We start from the raw sequence: 25,463 nt of genomic DNA on the forward strand, positions 1-25,463 counted from the left end.
AATATCAGGCAATGGCCCTTAAGCAGGCACTGGCAAAACAATCTGATGACCATCAGTTTATCACTATTGGCAGACTAGTAATCATTCATTGCACGTTATTCTATAAGTTTTGGCATTTTTGACAAATAACAAGAGACATGAAATGATATTGCAATGCCAACGACTCAATGATAGTTATAGGAGAGCATAAGATTCATGTAGGGATACCTAATTAAAGGAAACCTGTGGAGGTCACTTATATGATACTTTCTTGGTTTGATTTGTTGAAGGCAACTGAAGTACACCATATAACATCACTTTTTTTATTTCTATATTTATTTTTAAAAATAATTTATCTCTAAGCATTTTCTTTATATAGTATGTATGAATGCCCAAATTCCTCTTTCTCCCTTCCATTATGCAAGATTACATAATTCTTTCTAAAGTTGTGCTGAAGAAGACATTTATAATACTCTATGTGATGTTTTTTTCTCTTCATCTTCATGGAAGACACAATTCTAGAAAAATAAAAGCACCACATCTAAAAGTTTTTCTATACACAAGAACATTTGGCCCCAACTCATAACATACAAGAATGTATTTGCTACATAATAGTTATTGGGAATGACATTTCCCTCTAATATATCCTTGCAGACGAGCTGATTTCATCAGGGTCACACATACATGCAAATTTTGAAAAACTATGGCAACTCACTTTGATTTCTCAGAGCCTGGTAGGCTTTATTGTTTTTATGACTGTAAAGGCAAGATGGAGTCACTATTTAGGTTCAGTAATCATTGCCAAATGTAGCTCCTTTATACAGATATCATCTTTCTAGAGGTGTGATTAACACATGACATCAATGTGGAAGCTAAATTTTGTCTCCGGGTAGAAATATAGCTCCCAAGGAACCGTCACGTGTAATATTACAACAATACATTATATAGTATTTGTTATATCATATATATTATATGGCTTACATAAATACACATAACTTCATTCCAGCCCCATCTGCAATCACTCAAGATCTGGAATTATATTATTTAATGTGACATCACTGCCCAGAGACTAATCACCAACTAGTATCTATATAGACCATTTTAATATTCAAAATGATATCATTTCTGCTAGAAATAGAAAGAGAAATCAGCTTCCACAGCTCTTCTCTGATAAGCACAAGTCATCTGGTGTCTTCTAGTAGACATTAGTCCCCAAAGGGTTAAGGAAGTGATCTCCTCTACGAATTGGACGATAGATTTTAGTCATCAATGAGGTCACAACAAGGGAAGAATCCAGTCCAGACTGCTAGTCACGGGGCTGAAGCTAGTCACTGGACTGAAGCTAGTCATTGGGCTGAAGCTAGTCATTGGGCTGAAGCTAGTCACTGGGCTGAAGCCAGTCTTTGGGCTGAAGCTAGTCACTGGGCTGAAGCCAGTCACTGGGCTGAAGCCAGTCATTGGGCTGAAGCTAGTCATTGGGCTGAAGCTAGTCATTGGGCTGAAGCTAGTCACTGGGCTGAAGCCAGTCACTGGGCTGAAGCTAGTCACTGGGCTGAAGCTGGTCATTGGACTGAAGCCAGTCACTGGGCTGAAGCTGGTCATTGGACTGAAGCCAGTCACTGGGCTGAAGCTAGTCATTGGGCTGAAGCCAGTCACTGGGCTGAAGCCAGTCACTGGGCTGAAGCTAGTCACTAGGCTGAAGCTAGTCATTGGGCTGAAGCTAGTCACTCGGCTGAAGCTAGTCATTGGGCTGAAGCTAGTCACTGGGCTAAAGCTAGTCACTGGGCTGAAGCTGGTCCTGCACCCAAGACACAAGAGCCTGCATGGACCAGAGAAGAAGAAACCATTAACCTATCTGAGACTAGTCCTGAGTACTGTAAAGTGGACATTTTTGTGCACTTTATGGGCGACATGAAAGATGCACAGAAATAAATGCACGCAAATATTTTTGCTTGTGATATGTAGTAATATTCCATCTCTATGACCTCACATAATTAAAAACATGCCAAACTCATCGCACATGACTGAGCGTGATTAAAACTCACAAGAAAATTTCAACCTTTACAGTGTACATGAGCAGGTGTCTATGGGAAATGTGTGTTATTACAAAATCAGCTTTATCCTCAATGGGATAAACATGCACAAATACGTATACCTAGTCCACCTTAACACACAAGTACTACTGCAGGAAATATCACTGAATTTGTCTCCATGATGATAATAATGATGATATTAACAATAGTTGTTTTGTATGATACTTTTCATCATCGTGCAAAGCTCAAATCCCTTTACAACATATCATTACCCTGGTTGTGACAATCAAAACCACATCTTAAGTCATGCATCATCTTTTGTCCTTCACATCTTTTTAACCTGTTTGTTTACATTGAAGTCGCTGGCTATCTTCAACCGCTAATGTTTGGCCTTACTGTATACGCCATATATTTCACAAGTCTAAATTTTTGCGAATCGGGAATTCCCGACGATTTCACGAGTGGTTAAATTCGCGATAATGGAGTCCTGTACTGAACGGAGAATTTAGTGTACATGCCGTCACATTCACATCGGGATCCGAGTCAATATTTTCGCGTGTCTTTAATTTCGCGATTCGCACCTGATTTGCGAAATTCACGAAAATAAAAAACCTTGCAAAATATTTGGCGTATACAGTACCCAGGAAAAGCTACTAGTATATGTTGATTCCCCTCCCATCAAAAATAGCTGTTTGTAGTTGTAATCAGTTTACCTGACATTCACTTTCTTCTTTCACGTTCTGAAGTACTGGTACTGTGAATTCACATTCTCATGCACTATTGTATAATTATCATTTTTACCCACGCCGATGTAATCGGCAGGGGGGTATGTAAAGGGTTCCGTATGTTTGTTTGTTTGTTTGTTTGTTTGTTTGTTTGTTTGGTTTGTTTGTTTGTTTGTATGTTTGTTTGTTTGTTTGTTTGTTTGTGTACAAGATAACAAGAGAACGGGTAAACGGATTTGCACGAAATGTTCAGGGAATGTTTGGATAATGACAGGAAAGAATCGATTAGATTTTGGTGATAATCGGTTGACCCTTGCAAATTCTGTGTGACCTTGAAGTTTTGACCCCATGGTATAGTGACCACTCCGAACATTTTCCGTTTCTTTGCGATTTTCCGCTACCATACAAATATGGCGCGCCATTTGATCAATAATGCCGATTAACTGTTCATCGCCGAAAAACACTGTTTATCGGCGATAAACACTGAAAAAACACTGTTTATTGGCGATAAACAGTGTTTATCGAACGAAAAACACTGTTTATCAAGTGATAAACAGTGTTTATCGAGAAAAACTATGTTTATCGACCAAGTGATAAAGTGTTTATCGAGAAAAACTATGTTTATCGACCAAGTGATAAACAGTGTTTATCGACGAAAAACTATGTTTATCGATCGACCGATAAACAGAGTTTTTTTTGTGATAAACACTGTTTATCGACCGCCGATAAACGGTGTTTATCGAGAAAAATTCTGTTTATCAGTTGATAAAGGTGTGATAAACAGAGCTTCATCTTGATAAACAGAGTTTATCGCTCGATAAACAGAGTTTATCGCTCGATAAACAGTGTTGTTGGTCGATCGGCGCGCCATATACAAAAGCGTATCTCCCAAACGATCCGACTTCGCTGCATGCAACTCTGTTCGTAAGACGATCCAACTTCGCTGCTCAACACCATTCGTAAGAATTTCGGAATTTACGTTTATTTGAGGAACTATGTCCTTCTTGATTTATGAAAGTTCGGGGTTCGCTCTCCATCGTCACAAACTGTCCCGTATTTGGTGATTTTTCAAATTAACATTGATTCTTTTTTTGTTTGTTTGTTGGAGGAGCATTCCTCAATCATGAAATAATTTTGCTCGGTCCCAGTCACACTGCACGATATGCGCACTCATTGTCAATGCGTGTTCAAGGCCGGTGAAAATGCATCGCGCTCTACCCTGTTGGCGCAAAATTGCATCGCGGACGTTGCGGCGCTCGTTGGTGACCGAATACTGGTGCAGTAGATATTTGCATTCAACCCTTGCATTGAATAATTGCCGTAGGGGGGTAATTGCCCAGGGGGTACGTAAATTTTGTTTTTCTTTTTCGCTTTTGTGGATGCCATCAAAGATCGTACACTCATACGACGTTTGATACCATCACACTCTCGGCTTGCTATATAACCCGCAAGAAAACGGCGTATTTCTTGATTTTTAGCGTTATTTCAGCGACCCGTAGACTCTAACATGTTACTCTTAAAACGCGCGCTTGGAAAAGTTCCGATTCTGCACTTTTGACAGTGGAATTTGGGGTTTTCGATGGATTTTTGGAATAGACTAAAGGACTTTCATGTTGTGAATGAGTGTTCTAGTATGTGAAATGATGTGATTTGCGTGTGATGTGACTTTAGAACAAAAGATCGTACACTAAAAGTGTACGATCTTTGGTAGAACTCACAGGCTGGTGATAAGTCACGCAGGGCTGCCCAGTGCAGTGGCTAGTTTTCGTTCTGTACGCGAGAGCGAGCGCTGTAGCCAGGCGCATATTTATGTACGCCTGTACATACACTGTAGCACGTACCATCACACATGTCATGATATCATGGTCCACATCACGCACGTGGTTTTGCTGCAGATTCCACGGTCGACGTTCGCGATCGATGCTATACTGTGACAGTGAGAGCGAGATTCTGGTGAGTTTGAACAACTTTTTAATATATAATTTCAATGAACAGCTTCACACACCGGTACCACTGATTTTTCAGAAATGTGAAATACAAGTCATTTTCTTCCATCAGTCTTTTAATGTATCAGAAGATTCACAATCAATCCCTTCGGCCTTTTGCCGACTGCAAATGCAAGTCACATGCACAGTCATGCATGATGGTTTTATTAAACGCAACGTGCTCATGACTATCATGCTACAGCTACATTCCGTATCGCAGCGCAGCTTTTATAGCTTTGCCGGCACGCAAGCTTCGTAGTGAAAGTGGCCTATGCTACTACAGGTCACTACTTTGGATTATTTAAGTGGTTCGTATTACTTTACGAACAGGTTTATGAAACAGCTTAGGGCCCTGGTGGATCTATTATGGCCTACGTGCGTTTATTACCCACGCCGATGAAAATCGGCAGGGGGTTATGTAAAGGGTTCCGTATGTTTGTTTGTTTGTTTGTTTTTTGTTTGTTTGTTTGTTTGTTTGTTTGTTTGTGTACAAGATAACAAGAGAACGGGTAAACGGATTTGCACGAAATGTTATGGGGATGTTTGGATAATGGCAGGAAAGAATCGATTAGATTTTGGTGATAATCGGTTGACCCTTGCAAATTCTGTGTGACCTTGAAGTTTTGACCCCATGGTATAGTGACCACTCCGAAAATTTCCCGTTTCTCACTTTGCGATTTTCCGCTACCATACGAAAACATAAACTCCCAAAAGGATCCGACTTCGCTGCTCAAATGTTCGTAAGAATTCCGAAATTTACGTTTAGGCCTATTTGAGGGACTATGTCCTTCTAGATTTATGAAAGTTCGTTCTCCGTCATCACAAACTGGCCCGTATTTTGATGATTTTTCAAATTAACATTGATTGTTTTTTTCGTTGGAGGAGCATTTTGCTCGGTCGCAGTCACACTGCACGATATGCGTGCTCAATGTCAATGCGTGTGCAAGGCCGCTGAAAATGCATCGCGCTCTACACTGTTGGTGCAAAATTGCATCGGGGACGTTGCGGCGCTCGTTGGTGGCCGAATACTGGTGCAGTAGACATTTGCATTCAACCCTTGCATTGAATAATTCCCGTAGACACTAATCATAGGGGTAATTGCCTAGGGGGTACGTAAATTTTGTTTTTCTTTTGCGCTTTTGTGGATACCATCAAAGATCGTACACTCATACGACCTTTGATATCATCACACTCTCGGCTTGCTATAATCAAAATATCCCGCAAGAAAACGGCGTATTTCTCGATTTTTAGCGCTTTTTCCGCGACCCGTCGCGTAGACAATACTCTTAAAACTGGACTTAATTCGTGCGCGCTTGGAAAAGTTCCGATTCTGCACTTTTGACGGTGGAATTTGGGATTTTCGATGGATTTTTGGAGGATACTTAAGGACTTTCCTGTACGTGAATGAGTGTTAATACCGTATGTGTAATGATGTGATTTGCGTGTGATGTGACTGTAGAACTGAAGATCGTACACTTCAGTGTACGATCTTTGGTAGAACTCACTGGCTGGTGATAAAGCACACTGGCAATTAAGTGGCCGAATTCTGGTAGATGACCGAATGCACATTATGTTTACCCCGACTTTGTACTTAGGCGTGGGTCTGCCGCCTTTGACGGCCCCTCTCTAGTTCATTTTTTTTTTCTATTTTGCATCAGAAGTGGATATATGCAAACTACGATTGAAGCCTAATCCAACCTGAATGCCTTCTACAACAGGCCTGCAGTAGAGTCCAAGAATCTCGTCCGTGATTGGTTCGTCACCCTGGAGCTTGACCGCCTCCATGGCGTCTGTCCCGTCAAAGTTCACGTAGCAGAGGCGGACGGTGAACTCTGACCCCGGCCGCAGGAAGTCCGGTCCTCCGGCCATCAGCTGGAAGTGGACGATGGCAAGAGAGGACAGTGAGAGAACGGGAATACGACTTCATGGCTTATGTCATTGAATTAGATTTAGGATAATTGTGTGCCTTCACAACACCCCAAGCTCAACTGTCACAGAAGACTTCAAAGTGGATAAAACACAAATTTGAGAAATATTTGAACTAAGAGTGTTCCTGCAAATGAACAACGACCAGTTTTTGTGATTGTTCCTTCTTTTTTAAATATATATTGGCTCTCCACCACAAGATACTACTATTACATCAGTCAATGGAATCATACCAGCACCTTCAGTGCAGTCATTCAACCCACTTGGAAGCATGCCAGCTACCAGTAGGTAACCACTTTCTGGGAGGCAATTAAAGGTACAGTTTACCATTGGGAGCAGTTTTTTAAGAGATTTTCGAGCTATCACATTTGATGCATATATGTGTAGGTCAGTTGTATCCCAAAACATCATGTCATATAAAAATTTTGCAATAAAGCCTCAAATATAAGGAGATATCACTATTTTTTTCACTAAACCATAACTGTATAGACTGTTTATTCTAGAAACAATTTTATGAGAACTATTGTTCACATTTGGTATATTCCAAACAATACTTAACATTGATTATACTGATTAACAGTTTTACATTGGTTGTTTCTATTCCTAACTCACATTTCAGAACTATTTTGAAGCACTAAAGCTAGGTTTTTGCTGCATCTGTAAATGGTAAACAATGCCTTTTAAAGCTACATTGTAAATCTGAGAGCATGCATACTTGCATACCTATTCATCAGATTTTTTGAGATGATAATCGTGGATATGAGTGAGTGGCAGGACTTGAGCTCTACAATTTTGAATTTAAAGCACAGAGCACAATTCACAAAACCTCAACACCTTCAGTTGAGGTTCCATACAACTTCACTGCCATTCATGTGTCAACAAAGAGAGTATATTTTGTCAAAAATGGGAAGGTCTACAAACACACCATACTTGTTCCACCAATTTCTGTTCTTGCTTCCAAATGAAATAGCACAATAGGCTTCTTTAAAGGATCTCTGCAATGCAAATGCATGTTGACTTGTTGTAATCTATGAAACCCTTAACACCATGCATCTGGCCACATGAATATCTAAATACATGACATTAAAGTAGCTTCTCTACAACTTTTCTTCAGATTACTTGAATACTCCAACAACAACAAAAAAACCTCATTCAAACAAAGATTCTGCTCATGACATTAAAGTAGCTTCTCTACAACTTTTCCTCAGATTATTTGAATACTCCAACAACAAAAAACCCTCATTCAAACCAAGATTCTGCTCATGACATCATCAGTCAATCACTGCTAAAGTACTGATGTGATTGGAAGACATTGGAATGTACCTTCCCCTAGACTGAGCATAACCTGTATGTTTCTGTGTTATTAATATGATTTTAAAACAAAATACATGGCATGGAAGCATGAAAAATGATACATGTATAACCTTCTTTGATCTCGATGAAACTGTTTCAAATTTTTGACCAGATTTCACTCCATCTGTAAAAATCAATTTGAATGTGGTATAGAACTGCACATTGCCCTATCACATTTGGGATTACTTACAGCGACAGATCTCTCAGCTAGAATGGCCTTGCACATGGCATCTCCAGTGGTGATCCCCCGCTTGGTCAGGGCTGGACGGAGGATCTCAAAGTCTGGGAAGATGTAGAACCCACCTGTCGGTTTCACTGCCTTCACACCTACAGCTGTCAACTCTCTGTGGAAAGAAAGAAAGGAAGGAAGGGAGGAAGGAGGGGTGGAGGGAAGGAAGGAAAGAAGGATGGAAGGAATGAAGGAAGGAAGAAAGAAAGAAAGAAAGAAAGGAGGGAAGGAAGGAAGGAAGGAAGGAGGGAAGGAGGGAAGGAGGGAAGGAGGGAAGGAAGGAAGGAAGGAGGGAAGGAAGGAAGGAAGGAGGGAAGGAGGGAAGGATGGAAGGAAGGAGGGAAGGACGGAAGGAGGGAAGGAAGGAGGGAAGGAAGGAAGGAGGGAAGGAAGGAGGGAAGGAAGGAAGGGAAGGAAGGAAGGAGGGAAGGAAGGAGGGAAGGAAGGAAGGGAAGGAAGAAAGGAGGGAAAGAAGGAAGGAAGGAAGGAAGGAAGGAAAGAAGGAAGGAAGGAAAGAAGGAAAGAAGGAGGGAAGGAAGGAAGGAAAGAAGGAGGGAAGGAAGGAAGGAAATGAGGGAGGGAAGGAAGGAAGGAAATGAGGGAGGGAAGGAAGGAAGGAAGGAAGGAAAGAAGGAGGGAAGGAAGGAAGGAAATGAGGGAGGGAAGGAAGGAAGGAAGGGAAGGAGGGAAGGAAGGAGGGAAGGAAGGAAGGAAGGAAGGAAGGGAAGGAAGGAAAGGAGGGAGGGAAGGAAGGAAGGAGGGAAGGAAGGAAAGGAGGGAAGGAAGGAAAGGAAAAACAATCAATCAATCAGGAAACACACACAAACAACGAATGGATAACTCAGCTTTTCATTCTCAATTCTGAGAGATATGTTAACAAATTAGTTCCGTAGATAGTGTCATGGTCCTAGAATGTACTTAAGCAACTTAACATACATGACAAACTATTGAATAAAGCAGTGTTACAAAGATCTAGAGATACATGGATATGTAAAGTTTGTTGCTATTTGTGATGTGAGAAAAGGACTCAAGCATTTATTTACACAGTTCAGATTTTAATCTTAGAACATAATTAATCAATGAAAGAGATAACTACACTTACTCCCCCACAATCACACATGGAGAATGTTTCACTTTCACTAAAATCTCACACACATAAAATGATGCTTCAAAACACTTCTCTATGTAATATTGCTTTCTGTTAGTAATAAAGTGTGTTTTGCTGCGAGAGCGCAAACCTTCAACAAGGTCATAGGTCACTAATGCCAAAGAACTGTGCACGAATCATTTTAAGAAATCCTGGAATCAGATCATGATCCTTATCAACACCAAAAAGTAATTACCTTTTCTTTATACCACAACAATTGTATCCTGAATATTTCACCAAAATATATATATACTTTTTTCTGTCAAGTCATCTTATCAAGAAACTTTGCTCTTTGTGACAGCACCCTAGACAAGTTTTATTTTCATTTTATTACAAAAGATAATACAGCTATTTTAGACAATGTTATAATAAATCAGTGATTTGTCCTTTTACATTATTTACTCAGAAAAAAAACAACCATCATCATATCTACATATCTAGATATCTACATATATTTTCAGGTAAGTCTTTGGATTCATCACTGTATATTTTGTTCATGTTTTATGTATTTACAGTATGTATCTTGCTCTTTAAGATTATTGCATTTTCGTTTGATTTCTCCATGATGAAAAAGTTGCAGAAATAAAATGAACTGAACTGAACTTTTCAAAGTACTATTACTAAAAGACAAACAGACAAAGAAATGCTGGCCAAAACATAACCTTCTTGGCAGAGGTAACTTCAATTACAGAGATGTATGTACATGTCAAACAATATGGGAATGAAATCCAGGGAATCTATCATTACTCTAGAGGCAATGCAAAGATGAAAAGACTTGAGTATCAGCCCTACAGGAAATGCTGGGAAACTCTCGCAAGGCTTGCTGGGATTCTCAACTCACCTGTAACAGTAGGACGCCACGGCGTGAAGGATTTTCCTCGCGATGTGCACATACTGCTCCTCCTCATCTTCAAACTTGAAGAGCTGTGGATGAGGAAGAAAAGAATACATTTAATAATAACAAAGCACTTACTCTATTCAAGAAATATATAACAAATTGAATTCATCCTAGACAAGAGATATTCCACATACACACAATGATTAAATCAGTCGGTGTAATGAACTGAATGAACTGCAAAAAAAAACTGGAACAAATTTCTTTCATAAAATGTGCCTACAAAGTGGCAAGAAGTACAATGTACCATTGATTTTGGTTTTCTTAAGAAAAAAGAAGAATGCAATATCCTATACCGATTAAAATATCATCATAATGACAGACTTAGCCAGTTCAGGAATTGATGTCACATGAAACTACTTAAAAACCATGGGAGACCATACAAACACAAGCAAATCAAGTGGAAACCACATTTCTATATTATGTCATCTATATCACTCCTAGGGACAAAGAGACGTCTTTTTCCTCACACTGATGGATGCATGCTGGACAGGTCCAGGGGCACAGGAGTAAGTGTTGCTGGCTCCGCTGCACACAGCTTTGAATAGGGCCTCCAGACGACGAGGGTAGATGCTGTAGCCAAGCTTAGGGGGGAGGGACAGGAGTAACAAAAACATGGGGGGAGGGGGATCAAGTTACATAACAAATCTCGGATGAGTGTACAGAGCTCTCCTGATCCTGGTCACTTTCATACAAAGCAAGAGAGAAATTCCACTCAAAATAATGTGATTGTGACATCACCATTAACACATTTACAGGTGCTAATAGAATGCCACAGCTTAGATGAACCCCTGTCAATTAAATACAGTACAAGTACTCATTGATTTGGACCAGCTGAAAATCATCTGATTTTTTTTTTTTTCACACATATCAATTGAATTCAATTCAAACTCTTTTCATTCTTTTTCTAATGACAAAGAATGACAAACAAATGACAAACAATTGACAAAGAATGTACAAAGTGAGCTGCTTGTATCTCAATGCATTCATTCTAACCTTATTTTTTTTTTAGAGGTACATTCCTTGTCACTTCATTACAGACTATTATATTTCTACAGTCCTGCATAGCATTTTTATTGGTTCAATAGAAACACCTACAGGATTTCTGTTAGTCCCATAGAAATAGAATATCTATAGGTCCCACAGAAACACCCAAAGGATTTCTCTTGATCCCGCTGTGTTCCATGTTGTAAACAATAGGCCCATTGGTTTCATGTCGCTTCTCAGAAATTACACATGGGGCTACTAAAGGGGGTAAACTACAGTTGAACCAATCACCAGAGATTCACTTACCCGCCATCCACCAGCACTTGCCCACTTTGAGATGCCACTGGTAAGAATAGATCCCTCCGGGTAGTACTGTCAGTTTGAACAGGTATGCAAAAGTCTTCACAACATGAAACAATTAACTCTTATCTCTTTTTTTTTCTTCTTTTTTTGTACAGAATTTGTATCTGTGACACCTTGTAAAAGAAGTAAGATCAAGTTAGAAAGCCAAACACCTTCGATTTTCAGATTAATTCACACAAATGAAGACAGAAAACCCACCTACACACACAAATATGTACAATCAACCTTGCATGAATGAAAGTCACGGTTCAAGGTTGAACACATCACAATTAGTGCCCTTTCAGAAAGCAGCTGGTGTCGGTGGAGGCAAAGTTTTCTTTTTGAATAACACAAAAAGACAAAGACACTCAACACTACTCCAATCATTGTAACTGCACGCAAAACTAAGTTGCTCAAGGCCACATTATTGGGATCAGAAATATATCCAGGGTAAAAATTGTATTCTAAATCAGACCATTAGTTCTTGCAGAGTTTGTAGCAGTTGTCACATCTACAACATCATTTTACCTTGATGAGGCTGTGATGTCTTCCGTCGAAGCTGAGTCGACCGTAGATCTCGTCGCTGATGACAGTGACGTTATGCTTGCGGAACATCGCACTGCGAGCAAACAAAGAGAAAAGGGTGCAGCCAAGTGTAGTTTTGGAGACCAAGAAGTATAACAGAAAAAAAGGAAAGAAAATTAGCATTCCACTTAATTGCTAAAATATTCTGTTACTTGTCTTTCATCCAATGAAAATAGGAAGGGTCATAGTACTTTACAAAGACTTTGGAGTTGTGACCTTCTGCCTTTCAACTGACATCATCAGGAATAACCCAAAATGTCATGCATTTTGATGAGATGAACTGTCATGACACATTAGAATATTATGCTAAATTAAGTTGCTTGCTGAAAAATAGGGGTTTGATACTGAATTTGGCAATGCACCTGTTGTTCAAAAGGGTTAAAGAACACTCTGCATCTCTACTTGATGTTTTCATTCACTTATCCATTACCTCATAAATGTAAAACAACATATCTACACATTTTGCAACATTTGTTATTTTGTACAATTTCAGTTATTTCCTATGTTTATGTCTTTTTTTTTTTGGCACAACATATGTTATATATCTTCTTTTTTTTTAAATAAACTGAAACTAGCACTATGGCAAAATTACCCAATTACAGCATAATAACTATTGGATAAGGAATTGATTTAGAAAATATGCATTGCATTGCCTCTGGGGAAAACAGATCCATGCAGGCAAATTTCTTTCATGCACATCTTGATGGTAAGTGATAAGTTATTATAATCCTATGACCCTGTCCAATGTCTGACATTCATACAGATAGTACAATGTATAAAAATGTGCATCAGGCAAACAAGTCATGAAAGATACAGTTATGAAAAGGTTCAGTAGTTGCACACATTGGCAAGAATCAGCAAGGTATTATGAAAACGCCCTCCCTTCACCAACCCTTCTAGTGTTAAAGGGACTGTACAGTACTGGTTGAGGTAGGGATTCATGTTTTGAACATTCCTAAGTGAGATAATGAAAAGCCTCTTTTGAAATATGCAAGAGCATGTAATTCTAAGAAGGATTCAAAGTTTATTTGTTGAAAATTGGTTTTCAAATGGCTGAGATATCCAAAAAAGTGCTAATAATAAAAGGCGACATGCCCCAACTTTATTAGTATCTCTTTGTTTCACTTTGTTTTTGGATATCTCAGCCATTTCAAAACCGATTTTCATCGAATAAACTTTTGATACCCCTTAGAACTGCATGCTCTTTGACATCTAGTCAAAAATTGTACTGTATCCAGTGGCGGATCCAGAGGGGGGCGCAACCGGCACACGCCCCCCCCCTTTATTTTTCGTTAAAAACAAAAGAAATAAAAAGGAAAAAATTGAAATGAAACCAGGAAGTGGCACCAGAAATATTAGTCACGTCCCCCCCCCCCCCCCACGCGCAACCTGCGCACGCCCCCCCCCTTTATTTTTCGTTCAAAACAAAAGAAATAAAAAGAAAAAATTGAAATGAAACCCGGAAGTGGCACCAGAAACATTAGCCACGCCCCCCCCCCCCCCCCCCAACTCCCTTTACGGAATTCCTGGATCCGCCCCTGGTATCAGCATGCATCCAGACACAGCTGCATAGAAAAGTCAGAGAAGATGATGAACTAAAATTCATGACGAGGATTGATGACTAAAATGCATGGAAGTTACTATACCTGAGAGCGATGAGTTCATCTTCGTTGTATGCAGTTCCAGCTGAAACATGAAAGACACACAATCCAGAAATCAGTGATGGAATGGTGTCAGTCTGTATATTAAACATAATACCACTAGCTACCTCTTGAAAACTTTATACAACTTCTTTAACTGTCATGACAAATTTGGGTAATCTTAAGGAAGGAAATAAAAACTGTACTTAAACCGTTGAGGACGGACTGATACTGCTACAACATGCATTTCCCATAGACACCTGCCTGAGTGTACTCGGGACTCGTCTTCAACGGGTTAAGGTATTGAAGTGTTATTCTGTGGGACCTGTCCTCTGTAATCAGTGTGTCAACACAGCAAATAAGGGCCTGGTAACATGAAAATCTGCTAAATAATCTTTTCTGAAATAATTGTGCAAGTGATATATGAGACAGAGGAAGAGAGGGAAAACCAAGAAATAAGATATGTCTGGCACCCTGTAGGATGAAGGTATACAAAAAGAGAAAGGTGGATTGATGGCAAAAATATTGCTGTTCCATTTCCCCCCATAGGCTCACATTTGTAACAACTGTTACAATGGGGTAACGGAATGATTTGTGGTTCATATTGTTGCTGTGTATTCATCGGAGGGGCATATAACTTACTTGGGTTGTCAGGGTTGCAGAGAACGAGCAATCGATTTGGCTTCACATCGTTCTGCAGGATAGTCTGTGACGGATAGAAGGGTGAATAAACATAACAGGAGAGAGATGAGTATAACCACAGAGGTTTAAGAGAAGGAGCAACAACAGTCTATTTCCTTTGATCCCATGTTTAATGCCCCACTCAGAAATATTTGAAGTATGTGCTAAACTGGAGCTGCCTCACAGATAGGAAGACGATTGATTCATGTGGCATTGCAGCATGACTCATCACTCTCAATGGAAGATATGTCTTTATGAAGGTAGTTACTTTTCATCATCCCTTCTTAGAAAACATGAGCGGTACATACAGGTACAAAGGGATGTGTGAATAAAAATTGTGCAAATAACTGATGAAATAAAAATGATTATTACCTATACCAGCAGCACTACGCGTCAAACAATGACTATTCCATTTGTGCTCAATAACTGCAAAGTGACCATCAGTTATTGCAACTCTCCAAATTGAAACAGAAGCAAAAATAAAGTGTAAAAGTGTTCACATGTTTGAAGTTCGCCTGTTACAACTACTTTGTATCTTTGAAGTTGGAGTTGAATGATGTACATTGATGAACAATTTTTCAATTATTCGACATGTTGGTGATGATCTACAGGTAGTCAAATGTGGCTTGATCTATATAATAGTGTATAGCTGTATTCACATATTTTCCTAATCTACCTAGGGGATAGGCATTAATTATGATATTGACTGGCCTCGAGGGAGATACCAGATGAATATTGCCCGCACTAAAGAATATTTTCTGGTATCTCCCTCGAGGCCAGTCAATATTATATAAAAATTACTTGACTTTTCACTAAAATAACATATGAATTAATAGAGAAATATACTTGAAGATTTTACCATATTAGTTCCATTTGTCAGAAGTGATCAGTAAGATGATAAGATCAGCTTTCCAATGAGGGAACAGTTTCAAATACTTTCACGACATACAGCTCAGATTTACACTTTTGCATAATTTCTGGATGGGATTTACTTTTGTTTCATATGCTTTATCATCAAGTGAAGTTTCGTACAAGCAAAATATAGCCGGCATTATGTTAGCATGTAAAATGAATCTTCAGATTGCTCAGAAAGCTGCTGGCATCAAACCCCAAACATCACAGGCACAAATGCACCTGTGGAATTCTTTAGGCACAAATGCACCTGTGGAATTCTTTTGTGCATCAAAAGAAAATTGGCAGCCCTTTGAATAATTACAGTCAATTGGAACCCCATCTCTTCTTGGTATTTACATGGATGACTGGAATGAGGTATGCTTATTCCCGAGTGGGTTTCACCCGTAGAGAATACTGTACAAGTGGAAATTTTTGCGGTGTAGAAATTTTCATGCATTTTGCGCAACCAGATGCTTCTGCGAAAAAAAAGGCACATAAATATTTCTGCATGCCATATCCAGTAATTAAAGGGACATTCCACACGATTTTCATAATTTCACATCATGTAGTACATAAATCAACAGCTCCACGCATGGATTTGTGGAATTTGTTGTGGTTCTTGAGCAGAGAAACAATACTTTGAAAAACCTTAAACAAATTACACTGAATAAGGATCATGACATAGCAGGCTCACATATTTCAAAAATGTAGTAGTGTCATTCCATTACAATACCGCTTGCTTGCGAGTTCACCTGTATATAATCTATGCATGCCTTCTTCTTTTGTTCTGCCTCCTTGTGCCCCAACTCATGCATTCTAATGGTGATCCTGCCATATCATCATCCTTGTTCATTGCAATTTGTTATAAATTTCGAAAATATTCTCATTCTTCATCCCAATTATCATAGATTCTGAAACTCAGTTTTCAGTATAACTAATTTACAGTTGTTAAAATGTAAAAATCTGAAAATCATCCGGAAGTGTCCTCTAATGTCCTGATTCTGCGGAATTAAAAGCAAGCAAAATCCATCTTACCTGGCCAAAATATCCACTTTTACAAGAATCTGTCTAACCTAATACCTCTATTCCACAGAGATTTCTTCTTATCAGTCACTCATCAGAAGCAAAGTTTGTTCGTTCCGGTCACCCACCAAAATGTTTCACTCACTATCACGCTGAGATGTATTTAAATTCAATGGCAACCACCCACAGCTTTTTGTTGTTGTTGTTGTTGTAAAAGAAACATAAATAGACATATGGCTTGACATACAGTAAGCACTCAGCATACACTTGTGTGAAAGAATGATTAGCATTCACATGTACAAGTGATGGCTTTAAAGACCTGGTAATGTGGGCATTCATGGGTGGCCCGATTGAATCACGATTGAATCAATTTTCATTCACAGCCAAAAGGGGCACATTTCGGGGTACCTGTTCAAGGAGATCTGGGGTGAGCTTCCACTCGTGTTCCAGACTGGTGTGGATGATGAAAACACGCTGATTGCAGAACACAGCCTGGGGCCTGTAGGTGGTCCAGGTGGGAGACAGCAGAAGAATATCTGTGGGACAAGAAACAAAGAAAGAAAGAAACAAACAAACTACAGCTATGAACTCGCCATCACTTAGTGCAATCACTACATGTATAATGTCAGCCGTTAGTGCAATCACTACATGTATAATGTTAGCTGTAAGTGCAATTGCTACGTGTATGTCAGCTGTAAACACTAAAGTCCTATAACAGTTGCAAGACAAATGAATCCTGATTCTATCACTTCACAATTCCTTAGAAACTTTTATCATCTTTCTGATGACTACATAATCAGTCTAACTTAAATTTAAAAAGCTCCTACAAATGATGACTAACCATTAAGATGTAATACAGCATTCACATACAAAAGCAGGCTGTCAACATTGGTTTCAACCAAGTAATCCAACAGCATCAGTACTGCATATTCCTAGCTCAAGTCATGGCTGGACACAATATTTTTTGGCCAAAAGTACAGTGACCTTTGACTTTTCAGAGGTGTCGCAGTTGTCAAGACAACCAGACAAAGATAATTCTACACTGCCATTTGCAGCTCAAAATCTATCTCATGTACATCTTTCCCTACATTACCTAATCTACTGTCACAGAGGTAAGGATATATGGAATCTATGTCAGGATGAGTAGTCAACCATGAGTTTTTGCAGTTTTTATTTCACAAAATTCAAAAATTTCTCATTAAAAATGCCTACATGAAAAGAGATAAAAGATTAGCACAAATTTGAAAAGGAGATCTAAAAGGCAGGACCTCCTGTGTTGATGATGGATGACAGGAGAAATGATGATGATGATGATAATAATAATAATAATAATAATAATAATAATAATAATAATAATGATAATAATGAGTAATGGGCGGTAAGGAGTGAATTATTCTGGACAGCTACCTCCATTGAAGACATTCATCAGGAGGTAGATGAGTTGCTTAGATCCAGGTCCTACTACCACCAGGTCCTGGTCCAGATGAGTCAGCCCATCTAGTCTGGCATGGAAGCTGCAGATGTTGGCTCGCAGCTCTGCAAGACCTGAAAAAAAAAAAACAGGATAAAAAAAAAAAAAAACAGGATAGGAAAAAAAAACCACAGCATATATGTGACCCTGCACCTCGAAACAAACAAAAAGTCGCCAGACATGATTTTTTAGTTAAGACCATATTCTGAAAGAGCAGACTTTAAGCTTTAAAATGATGTATAACTCATATCAAATGGACTCTCCTAACCTATCTAAATATTGGAAAGAAAGCACAAACTCAGGAAAAGCGTGAACTGAGAAAAGAGGCTCTGAAGTACAGTGTCTATTCAAGCGCTTAATCTTTACCAAAACCATGCTGGCTGTGGGATGAATGGGACAAAAAACAGGAAGTAAACCACCAGAGTAACAACAATGAAGGGATTGTCAGATTAAACTGAAATTAAGCATGCCTCATTAACACATTCTGTCCATAATCAATGCCAACTTTCAAAGCAGTAGCACTATCCTTTCAAAAGTTATTAGAGTGGAAAGTGAAGAGTGTGGACAAGGTTTTTCTTCAGAAATGAAAAAGGGATTCTAAAGACACACCTAATCACACTATTCTACCAAAAATGTTCGAGATAAAGTGCTAAAAAAAACACACTTTCCTGCCCGTTTTATGATACCAAATTTTAGCATTATGGAAAAGAAGACCTGCTCTTTCAGAAAATATGAAAAAGTCAAGTTCGGCTAGGTTGACCCATTTCACTTATTTTCAGTCCTCACGCAAAATCAGTGTGTGCGACTTTATGTTCGTTTTGAGGTGCACGGTCACATATACTCTTTTCATTCAAAGCAAAACAGAGTAATACTAACTAAAATGGGGGGGGGGGGGTGGTGGGGAGGGGACACAAAATGTTCTGCACTTTAAGTGTGGAGACTTTGACCTTTCACCTCTCAGGATTTTGCAGAAAATCTGCCTAGCCCATGTAGGCCTATGCCACATGTAGCATGCCTTGGCTATAGACATAATAAAAATACCTTGAGAAAGTTTTTATATATTTTTTTTCTTCAAATGATCATATTAGTGAGATCTAAGATGTTTGGATAGCCGGGCAGACAATCTGAAGACAAGAACCTTCTTGGGGCAGAGGAAAGAGATAAAGAACAAGGCAAGTGCCGTAATGTGTCTCGCCCACAAACGTACAACACCTTTTTTTTTATTTTGTTCACAAATGGACCTATGGATCAAAAGTTAGGAGTCATAATTAAATGCACAGAACATTGGGCCCTAAAAGTTCATTGACCCCTGTCTGTGACCTTTGACCTTGTGGTGACCATCAACTCCCCAAGGTACATCTACCATCCAAGTTTGGTCACAAATAGACTTACGGATTAAAAGTTATGGTCCATAATCCAAATGCGCCCTAAAAACTTAACATTGGGCCCTAAAAGTTCATTGACCCCTGCCTGTGACCTTTGACCTTGTGGTGACCATCAACTCCCCAAGGGACATCTACCACCCAAGTTTAGTCACAAACGGACTTATGGATCAAAAGTTATGACCCATAATCGAAACGCGCCCTAAAAACATTAACATTGGGCCCTAAAAGTTCATTGACCCCTGCCTGTGACCTTTGACCTTGTGGTGACCATCAACTCCCCAAGGGACATCTACCACCCAAGTTTAGTCACAAATGGACTCATGGATCAAAAGTTATGGATCAAAAGTTATGACCCATAATCGAAACGCGCCCTAAAAACTTAACATTGGGCCCTAAAAGTTCATTGACCCCTGCCTGTGACCTTTGACCTCGTAGTGACCATCAACTCCCCAAGGTACAGTACATCTACCATCCAAGTTTGGTCACAAATACACTTATGGATCAAAAGTTATGGCCCATAATCGAAACATGCCCTAAAAACTTAACATTGGACCCTAAAAGTTCATTGACCCTGTGACCTTTAACCTTGAGGTGACCTTCATACTTCGTGAAAGGTAAAACTTTGTATGACCACTCTTCCCTCCAAGTTTGATTCAAATTGAAGCCCAGAGTACAGAGTTATTCAAGTTTTTATAGCGTTACAGACAGACGATGGACGGACGGACGACAGACGGACAGACGCCACAGGCGATCCCTTAGTCTCCCCTCACCTCCGGTGGGCTCGACAAAAATGGTCTTCTGACACAAGCAAATGTGTGTGTGTGTGTGTGTGTGTGTGTGTGTGTGATTGCTTATCACAAACATGGGTATATTATGTTTGGTGGAAATGGTGGTGGTAGTGTGTGTGTAGGTGTGTGTGTGTGTGTGTGTGTGTGTGTGTGGCTGTGTGAGTGGGGGTGTATTTGGAATTGGGTAGTTTAGTCTGTGTAATGTATGAATGGGGTGGGGTGGATGGTGGATGAATAGTTTGACTACTGATTTCATTCTTTAGATATAGTTTGTTTGTTTTTTTATCAAGAGGAATCTAAGTTTATGTTCAAATGATGATTATATTGAAATTTTCATATGCCTGTTTTGATTAGATTCCATATTCAAGTTAATGTTTATGATTTATGTAACATACCATGTATTGAATGTAATCAAATACTGTAGAAGTGGATATTTTCGCGCGACTAATTTTTCACGCTACGCCGGGTAAGAAGAGTTTTGCATGTTTTTAATTCCGCGGAATCAAGACATCACGCACAGGAACATACAGCAAGCAAAAATATTTGCGTGCTTTTATTTTCGCGCTAATGTCTGGTTGCGCGAAATACGCGAAAATTTCCACTTTTACAGTACACAATACTTGGGGAGAAAAAAATCACTGTATAATTGCACTGATTCAGTTGAACCATGGACCTACTACACATATGGACCATGAACGGAGGTCTTTCTTTGATCCAATGTTCACCACCGCCACCTGATTATGTGCATCTTAATGAGTACATTCAGACGTTTGGACAATGACGATTGTGTAATCGTGCATCATCACTGACAAAAGAACCCGGTTTCCCTCATTTCAGTCATATTTGGCTGAGGTGCCTTTTCAGACTCAACTGCCTTTGAATAAACACCAATGATGGGGAGCAGCAAACCTGAAACAAGGACAAATTTTGCGTCACAAAATTGGTAATTACTGAAGCGGCCACTTGCGGCCATGCATGTAACATCCCTGAATGGCAAGACAAGCATGTCGTCTACAGCACTGCCCATGTTTACTCTGAAACAATGTGCGACAAATGGGGAAAAAATAGATTACAAATCAATCTGCTTAATTAGTTGCTTTTTCTTGTAAAGTACTTGCATTTCGCAAATAAAATTGCTTTAGCGATGATTTCGCAATATACACTACAACTGCACATGCATTTTTCTTGATTTAAGAGAGTTATTAGCTTCTGTGCATGTAGTTTTTAGATTTCTCAAAGCGCCGTCTTGTTTTTATCCAGGCTGGCTGTCGGTGGACAACACTGGATCAAAGCAGGAAAGCATGTTCAAAATGTGTTTGTGACGCTTTTGACAGAAACAGGTGCACGAATTAATTAACGGGCGATGAATGTCCATGTGTTGTAGGTCCATGGTTGAACACAGCTCCATGGACAGAGTCTGTTCTACCAACAGTGTTGTTGAACACCGCATATACCTTCAGCATAGAATGATGTTGCATTTTTCCCTGCTGTATGGATAATTTGGCTTAAACAAACGCCGTCCATGCATACCCTACTTTTTCTTGTCTAATGTCTCTCCTTCCATTCAACCATTCCCCTAAAGCACACAGACCTCATACAAACAGGGCAAATCAAACACACAGGAGTACACACGAGGCACACCCCCTCATACCCCTTTCATACTGAGCATTTTTCTATGGGCGCAACTGTTGAATGTCTCCAGTTTGAAGTCTCTCTGATATATTTAAACTCTTGTTGAACCATCAATGATCACAGTGAAGAAACTGTGAGCAAAACTTCTCACCTCCTCACCTCACCCTCATGATAACTCACAATCATTCAATGGCAATTCAATGGAAGACTCCAGTTTGAAAAGCCCTTCAACTGAAGCACCAGTGTGCTCACATAAGGGTGTTGAACTGTGGCGAGGCACTGAATGAACCTAGCTTGCTATTGATTTGAAGTAATTCTCCACATAAGGATTCACCTATTTCAAGGTTGCAATTTTCATCAGGCTCTGTTTCCTTTTGTGATGAAAGGTACAAGAAGGCAAAGATACAACACACCACCAGTCATAATGTTCACAGATAGAATTCTTCCCAATGAATCGCTTATCCGAGTGACCTTTGACCTCAACCTCCTGTCATTGTGTGTCTAAAAAAATGTATAATCCTCTCTGCTGAACAACCTTGGTCAAAATAACGGCCTGTAATCAAGTCACCAGCACATTATTTTGTACATAAGATTCATCAAATATGATTGTGTACCTGTTGTTTAAAGGGTGCAAGTACATGTATGTATTACCTTTCTTAAATGGATATCTAGTGTATCACAATATTTGTAACACATTGCTGTAAAACACATGGAAATGGATTGCTTGTGCATGATCTTACAAAAATGTATACTTTGAGCATTGCACAAATTATATATAATGTGCAGAAGTGTACAATCTACATCTAATCAAATTCAATCAAGCTTCAAGCGCCATGCAGGCAAAGGTGTGAAAGAATGTTTTCAGCAAATTTCCATTTATATTGTAAAACTTTAAAACACCCCCCAAAAAAAGACCATGATTCAGTGCTACTCTAATGATATCATTATCAGTAGCACTGAATCATGGTCTTGTTCATTAAATATGAAATGCTCAAACAAGCAGTTTCTTTCTCTTAAAAAAAAAATGATGGTATGGTTGACATTTATATTCTTTATCAAGTTTAATGCTTTGAGCAGATGCCTTCTTTATCAAGTTTAATGCTTTGAGCAGATGCCTTGATACAAAAGAGAATGCATCCACGGGTGTGCCCAATGGGAATGCAAACACCTGTTACAAATATCCTCTTTGTAAGCCAAACACATCGCCTCCTTTTTAGGAGAGATTTCCATATGGTGTTCAATCATAGCTAACTTCCACACATTTCAGGCATATTACTCTTCCATATGGCATTCAGAATGGCATCCATAGTATTGAGTAATATCATAAAAGTAGCAGAGGGCTCTTGGCCAATGAGTACAACCTATGGGTTTCTGGAATATCTAGGGCAGAAATAATGGCAGGGTCAGGCAAAGAGCACTCTTGTCCAACCAAAGAGGCTGTCTGTCATCAGCAAACAAAGGGATGATGATGATGATGACGACAAAATAACTAAGTGATCTGTATATATGGCATATACTAGGTGTTACAAAAATAATTTCCCACTTTTGATCCTTAATAATTTGAAAACTATACAGTATATATCAGATAACACTGTTATTGATATGAGTAGTAGCTGAATAGTGTACAATTTTGTTGGAGGTTATTTGAATATGAGAGCTTGAATCAGTTTCGTTAAATCCACGATTAATTTTAAAGGGTGTGTACAGTTCTGGTCGAGGTGAGGATTTAACTTTTAATGTTTTGCGAGATATTCAGAAACCACTCTATGAGATGTCAAAGAGAATGCAGTTCTAAGGGATATCAAAAGTTTATTCGATGAAAATCGATTTTGAAATGGCTGAGATGTCCAAAAAACAAGGTGAAACAAAGATATCCTAATAAAGGTGTGGCATGTCGCCTTTTATTATTAGCTCTTTTTTGGACATCTCAGCCAATTGAAAACCAATTTTCATCAAATAAACGTTGAATCCTTCTTAAAATTACATGCTCTTTCATATTTCACAAGAGGCTTTTCATTATCTCACTTAGGAATGTTCAAATCATGAATCCCCACCTCAACCAGAACTACAGTCCCTTTAAAGTTAAGTTCTAGATTTTGGTCAAATTTGAATCTGCTGTACAAAAATTGGACTTTTCACAAGAACCAATGATGTGTATGTGAGTGTGTGCTTACAATGACCTTGAACAATAGACATGAATACCACGAATACCACCTTTTCAGAGCTCTGCTGACTAGGCTTCTGGTCTCTTGCTCCAAGGCACATGAATGCTTTATTGATAATTCATGATGGATTGCCCTGGGCACTGCTAGTCTGAATTCATGGTAAAGGTTAAAATGCATGCACATGAAAAAAGGAAGCACATGTTTTCATGTGCTTGCATACACTACATTTTAGGATGAATAAAGACTAGCTGTGCTGGTGGAATTTCTCATGAAAATGTAATAGAGCATTCAAACCCTGGCCATTGTTCAGGACCATTGTCTGGGTGATAACCACACACTCCCATACACACCAATTGACCCCTGTGCAAAATTAAAGCCTTGTACAGAGGGTCGAAAAACGAGCAAAATCTGAAACCTAACTTAAAAATAAATCTTGAATAAATTAATGAAACTGATTTATGCTTTCATTCTTGAATTACCTCCAACAAAATTGTACACTATTCAGCTATCGCTCATATCAATGTCAGTTTTATCTGATATAATAGTTTTTGAACTATTAAGGATCAAAACGTGGGAAATGCTCTTTGTAACATCTAGTATCTAGTGAGTACGTATAGTAAGTATTATACTTAGTATTTTTGTGTGTGTTTATCAGGACTTCCAAACAATTTCGTAGGTGGTTAAATTTGTGACTACAGAGTGCACTAATGAACAGAGAAATAGGCACATGCATGTCACATTCATATTGCGATCAGAGTTCATATTTCCACGTGTTCTTAAATTTGGGAATGGTATAGCATCGAACTCGCGTAATTTGTGAAAATATAAACCCAACAAAATAAATGGCATAGGTAGTAATACAATGATGGCGATGACTGCTGTTATGATCACTATCAAGTATCATCGTTACTATTATCATAATTACAAATTAGCCAGGACAGAGAACATGCACAGTGGAATCCATTACAACGAAGTCCTCGGGACTGGCAGTTTTCTCTCGTTAAATCGAAATTTCGTTATAACTGAACAAATAAACTAAAAAGATACATAGAATAGATGATGTTGAGGCCTGAATTTTTACTTGGGTGTAACAGGAATTTCTAAATAACCGTGTTTGTTATAACAGGAGCGCACTGTCAATTTACTGGCTTTACCTTGGACCGGAAGATAGGCATTCTCTCCAGCGTGTTCTCGAAGCACCTTCTTGGCGCCTTCCATGACGGGGAACGGCGACTGGCCAAAGGCAAAGTGGTAGACCTGGCGTCCCTCTGCCCTCATCTTGTTGATGGCCTCGTTGAAGAAGAGGTTGGAGGCCGTCCGGAAGTTGGCCAGGTGGGGTCGCACCAAGCTGGTATCGGACTGGCTCGGACAACCATGGGATGTGACGCTGGTTTTCCCACTGTCGGCTGGTTTCAACCCTGGTTGTGATTTCACTGCATCCATAGTGTTGATGCCTCTTTGGTTTTCCTCCTATAGTATGGCCTATTTGCACAGTCTACAAAAATGTACATAAATCCATGTATATTAAAAAAGAAAATTGAAATAATTCATTTCATGCAACCTGTTTATTTGATTAAGGTTTTTCTATACTACTGAGT

The 25,463-nt window shown here is 39.1% G+C and overlaps 1 protein-coding gene across 1 annotated transcript; it reads right to left on the minus strand.

Annotated features, from left to right (window-relative positions):
• Positions 1-1,660: 1,660 nt before the first annotated feature.
• On the minus strand, positions 1,661-25,236 carry LOC139711775 (aspartate aminotransferase-like; the record flags this gene model as incomplete). The annotated part of the gene is made up of 12 exons (XM_071623628.1): positions 1,661-1,798; positions 6,421-6,594; positions 8,192-8,345; positions 10,219-10,301; positions 10,743-10,856; positions 11,566-11,631; positions 12,130-12,220; positions 13,833-13,872; positions 14,469-14,532; positions 16,833-16,960; positions 17,832-17,969; positions 25,020-25,236. Coding segments are annotated over 12 exons (1,314 nt in total), but the record flags the coding sequence as incomplete, so codon positions are not given.
• Between the last annotated feature and the right edge of the window lie 227 nt (positions 25,237-25,463).

This window comes from Diadema antillarum, unplaced genomic scaffold (genome assembly GCF_040938485.1).
Source record: "Diadema antillarum isolate AM-2024a unplaced genomic scaffold, OU_Dant_1.0 seq00001702_RagTag, whole genome shotgun sequence".
NCBI classification, from domain to species: Eukaryota; Metazoa; Echinodermata; class Echinoidea; order Diadematoida; family Diadematidae; genus Diadema; species Diadema antillarum.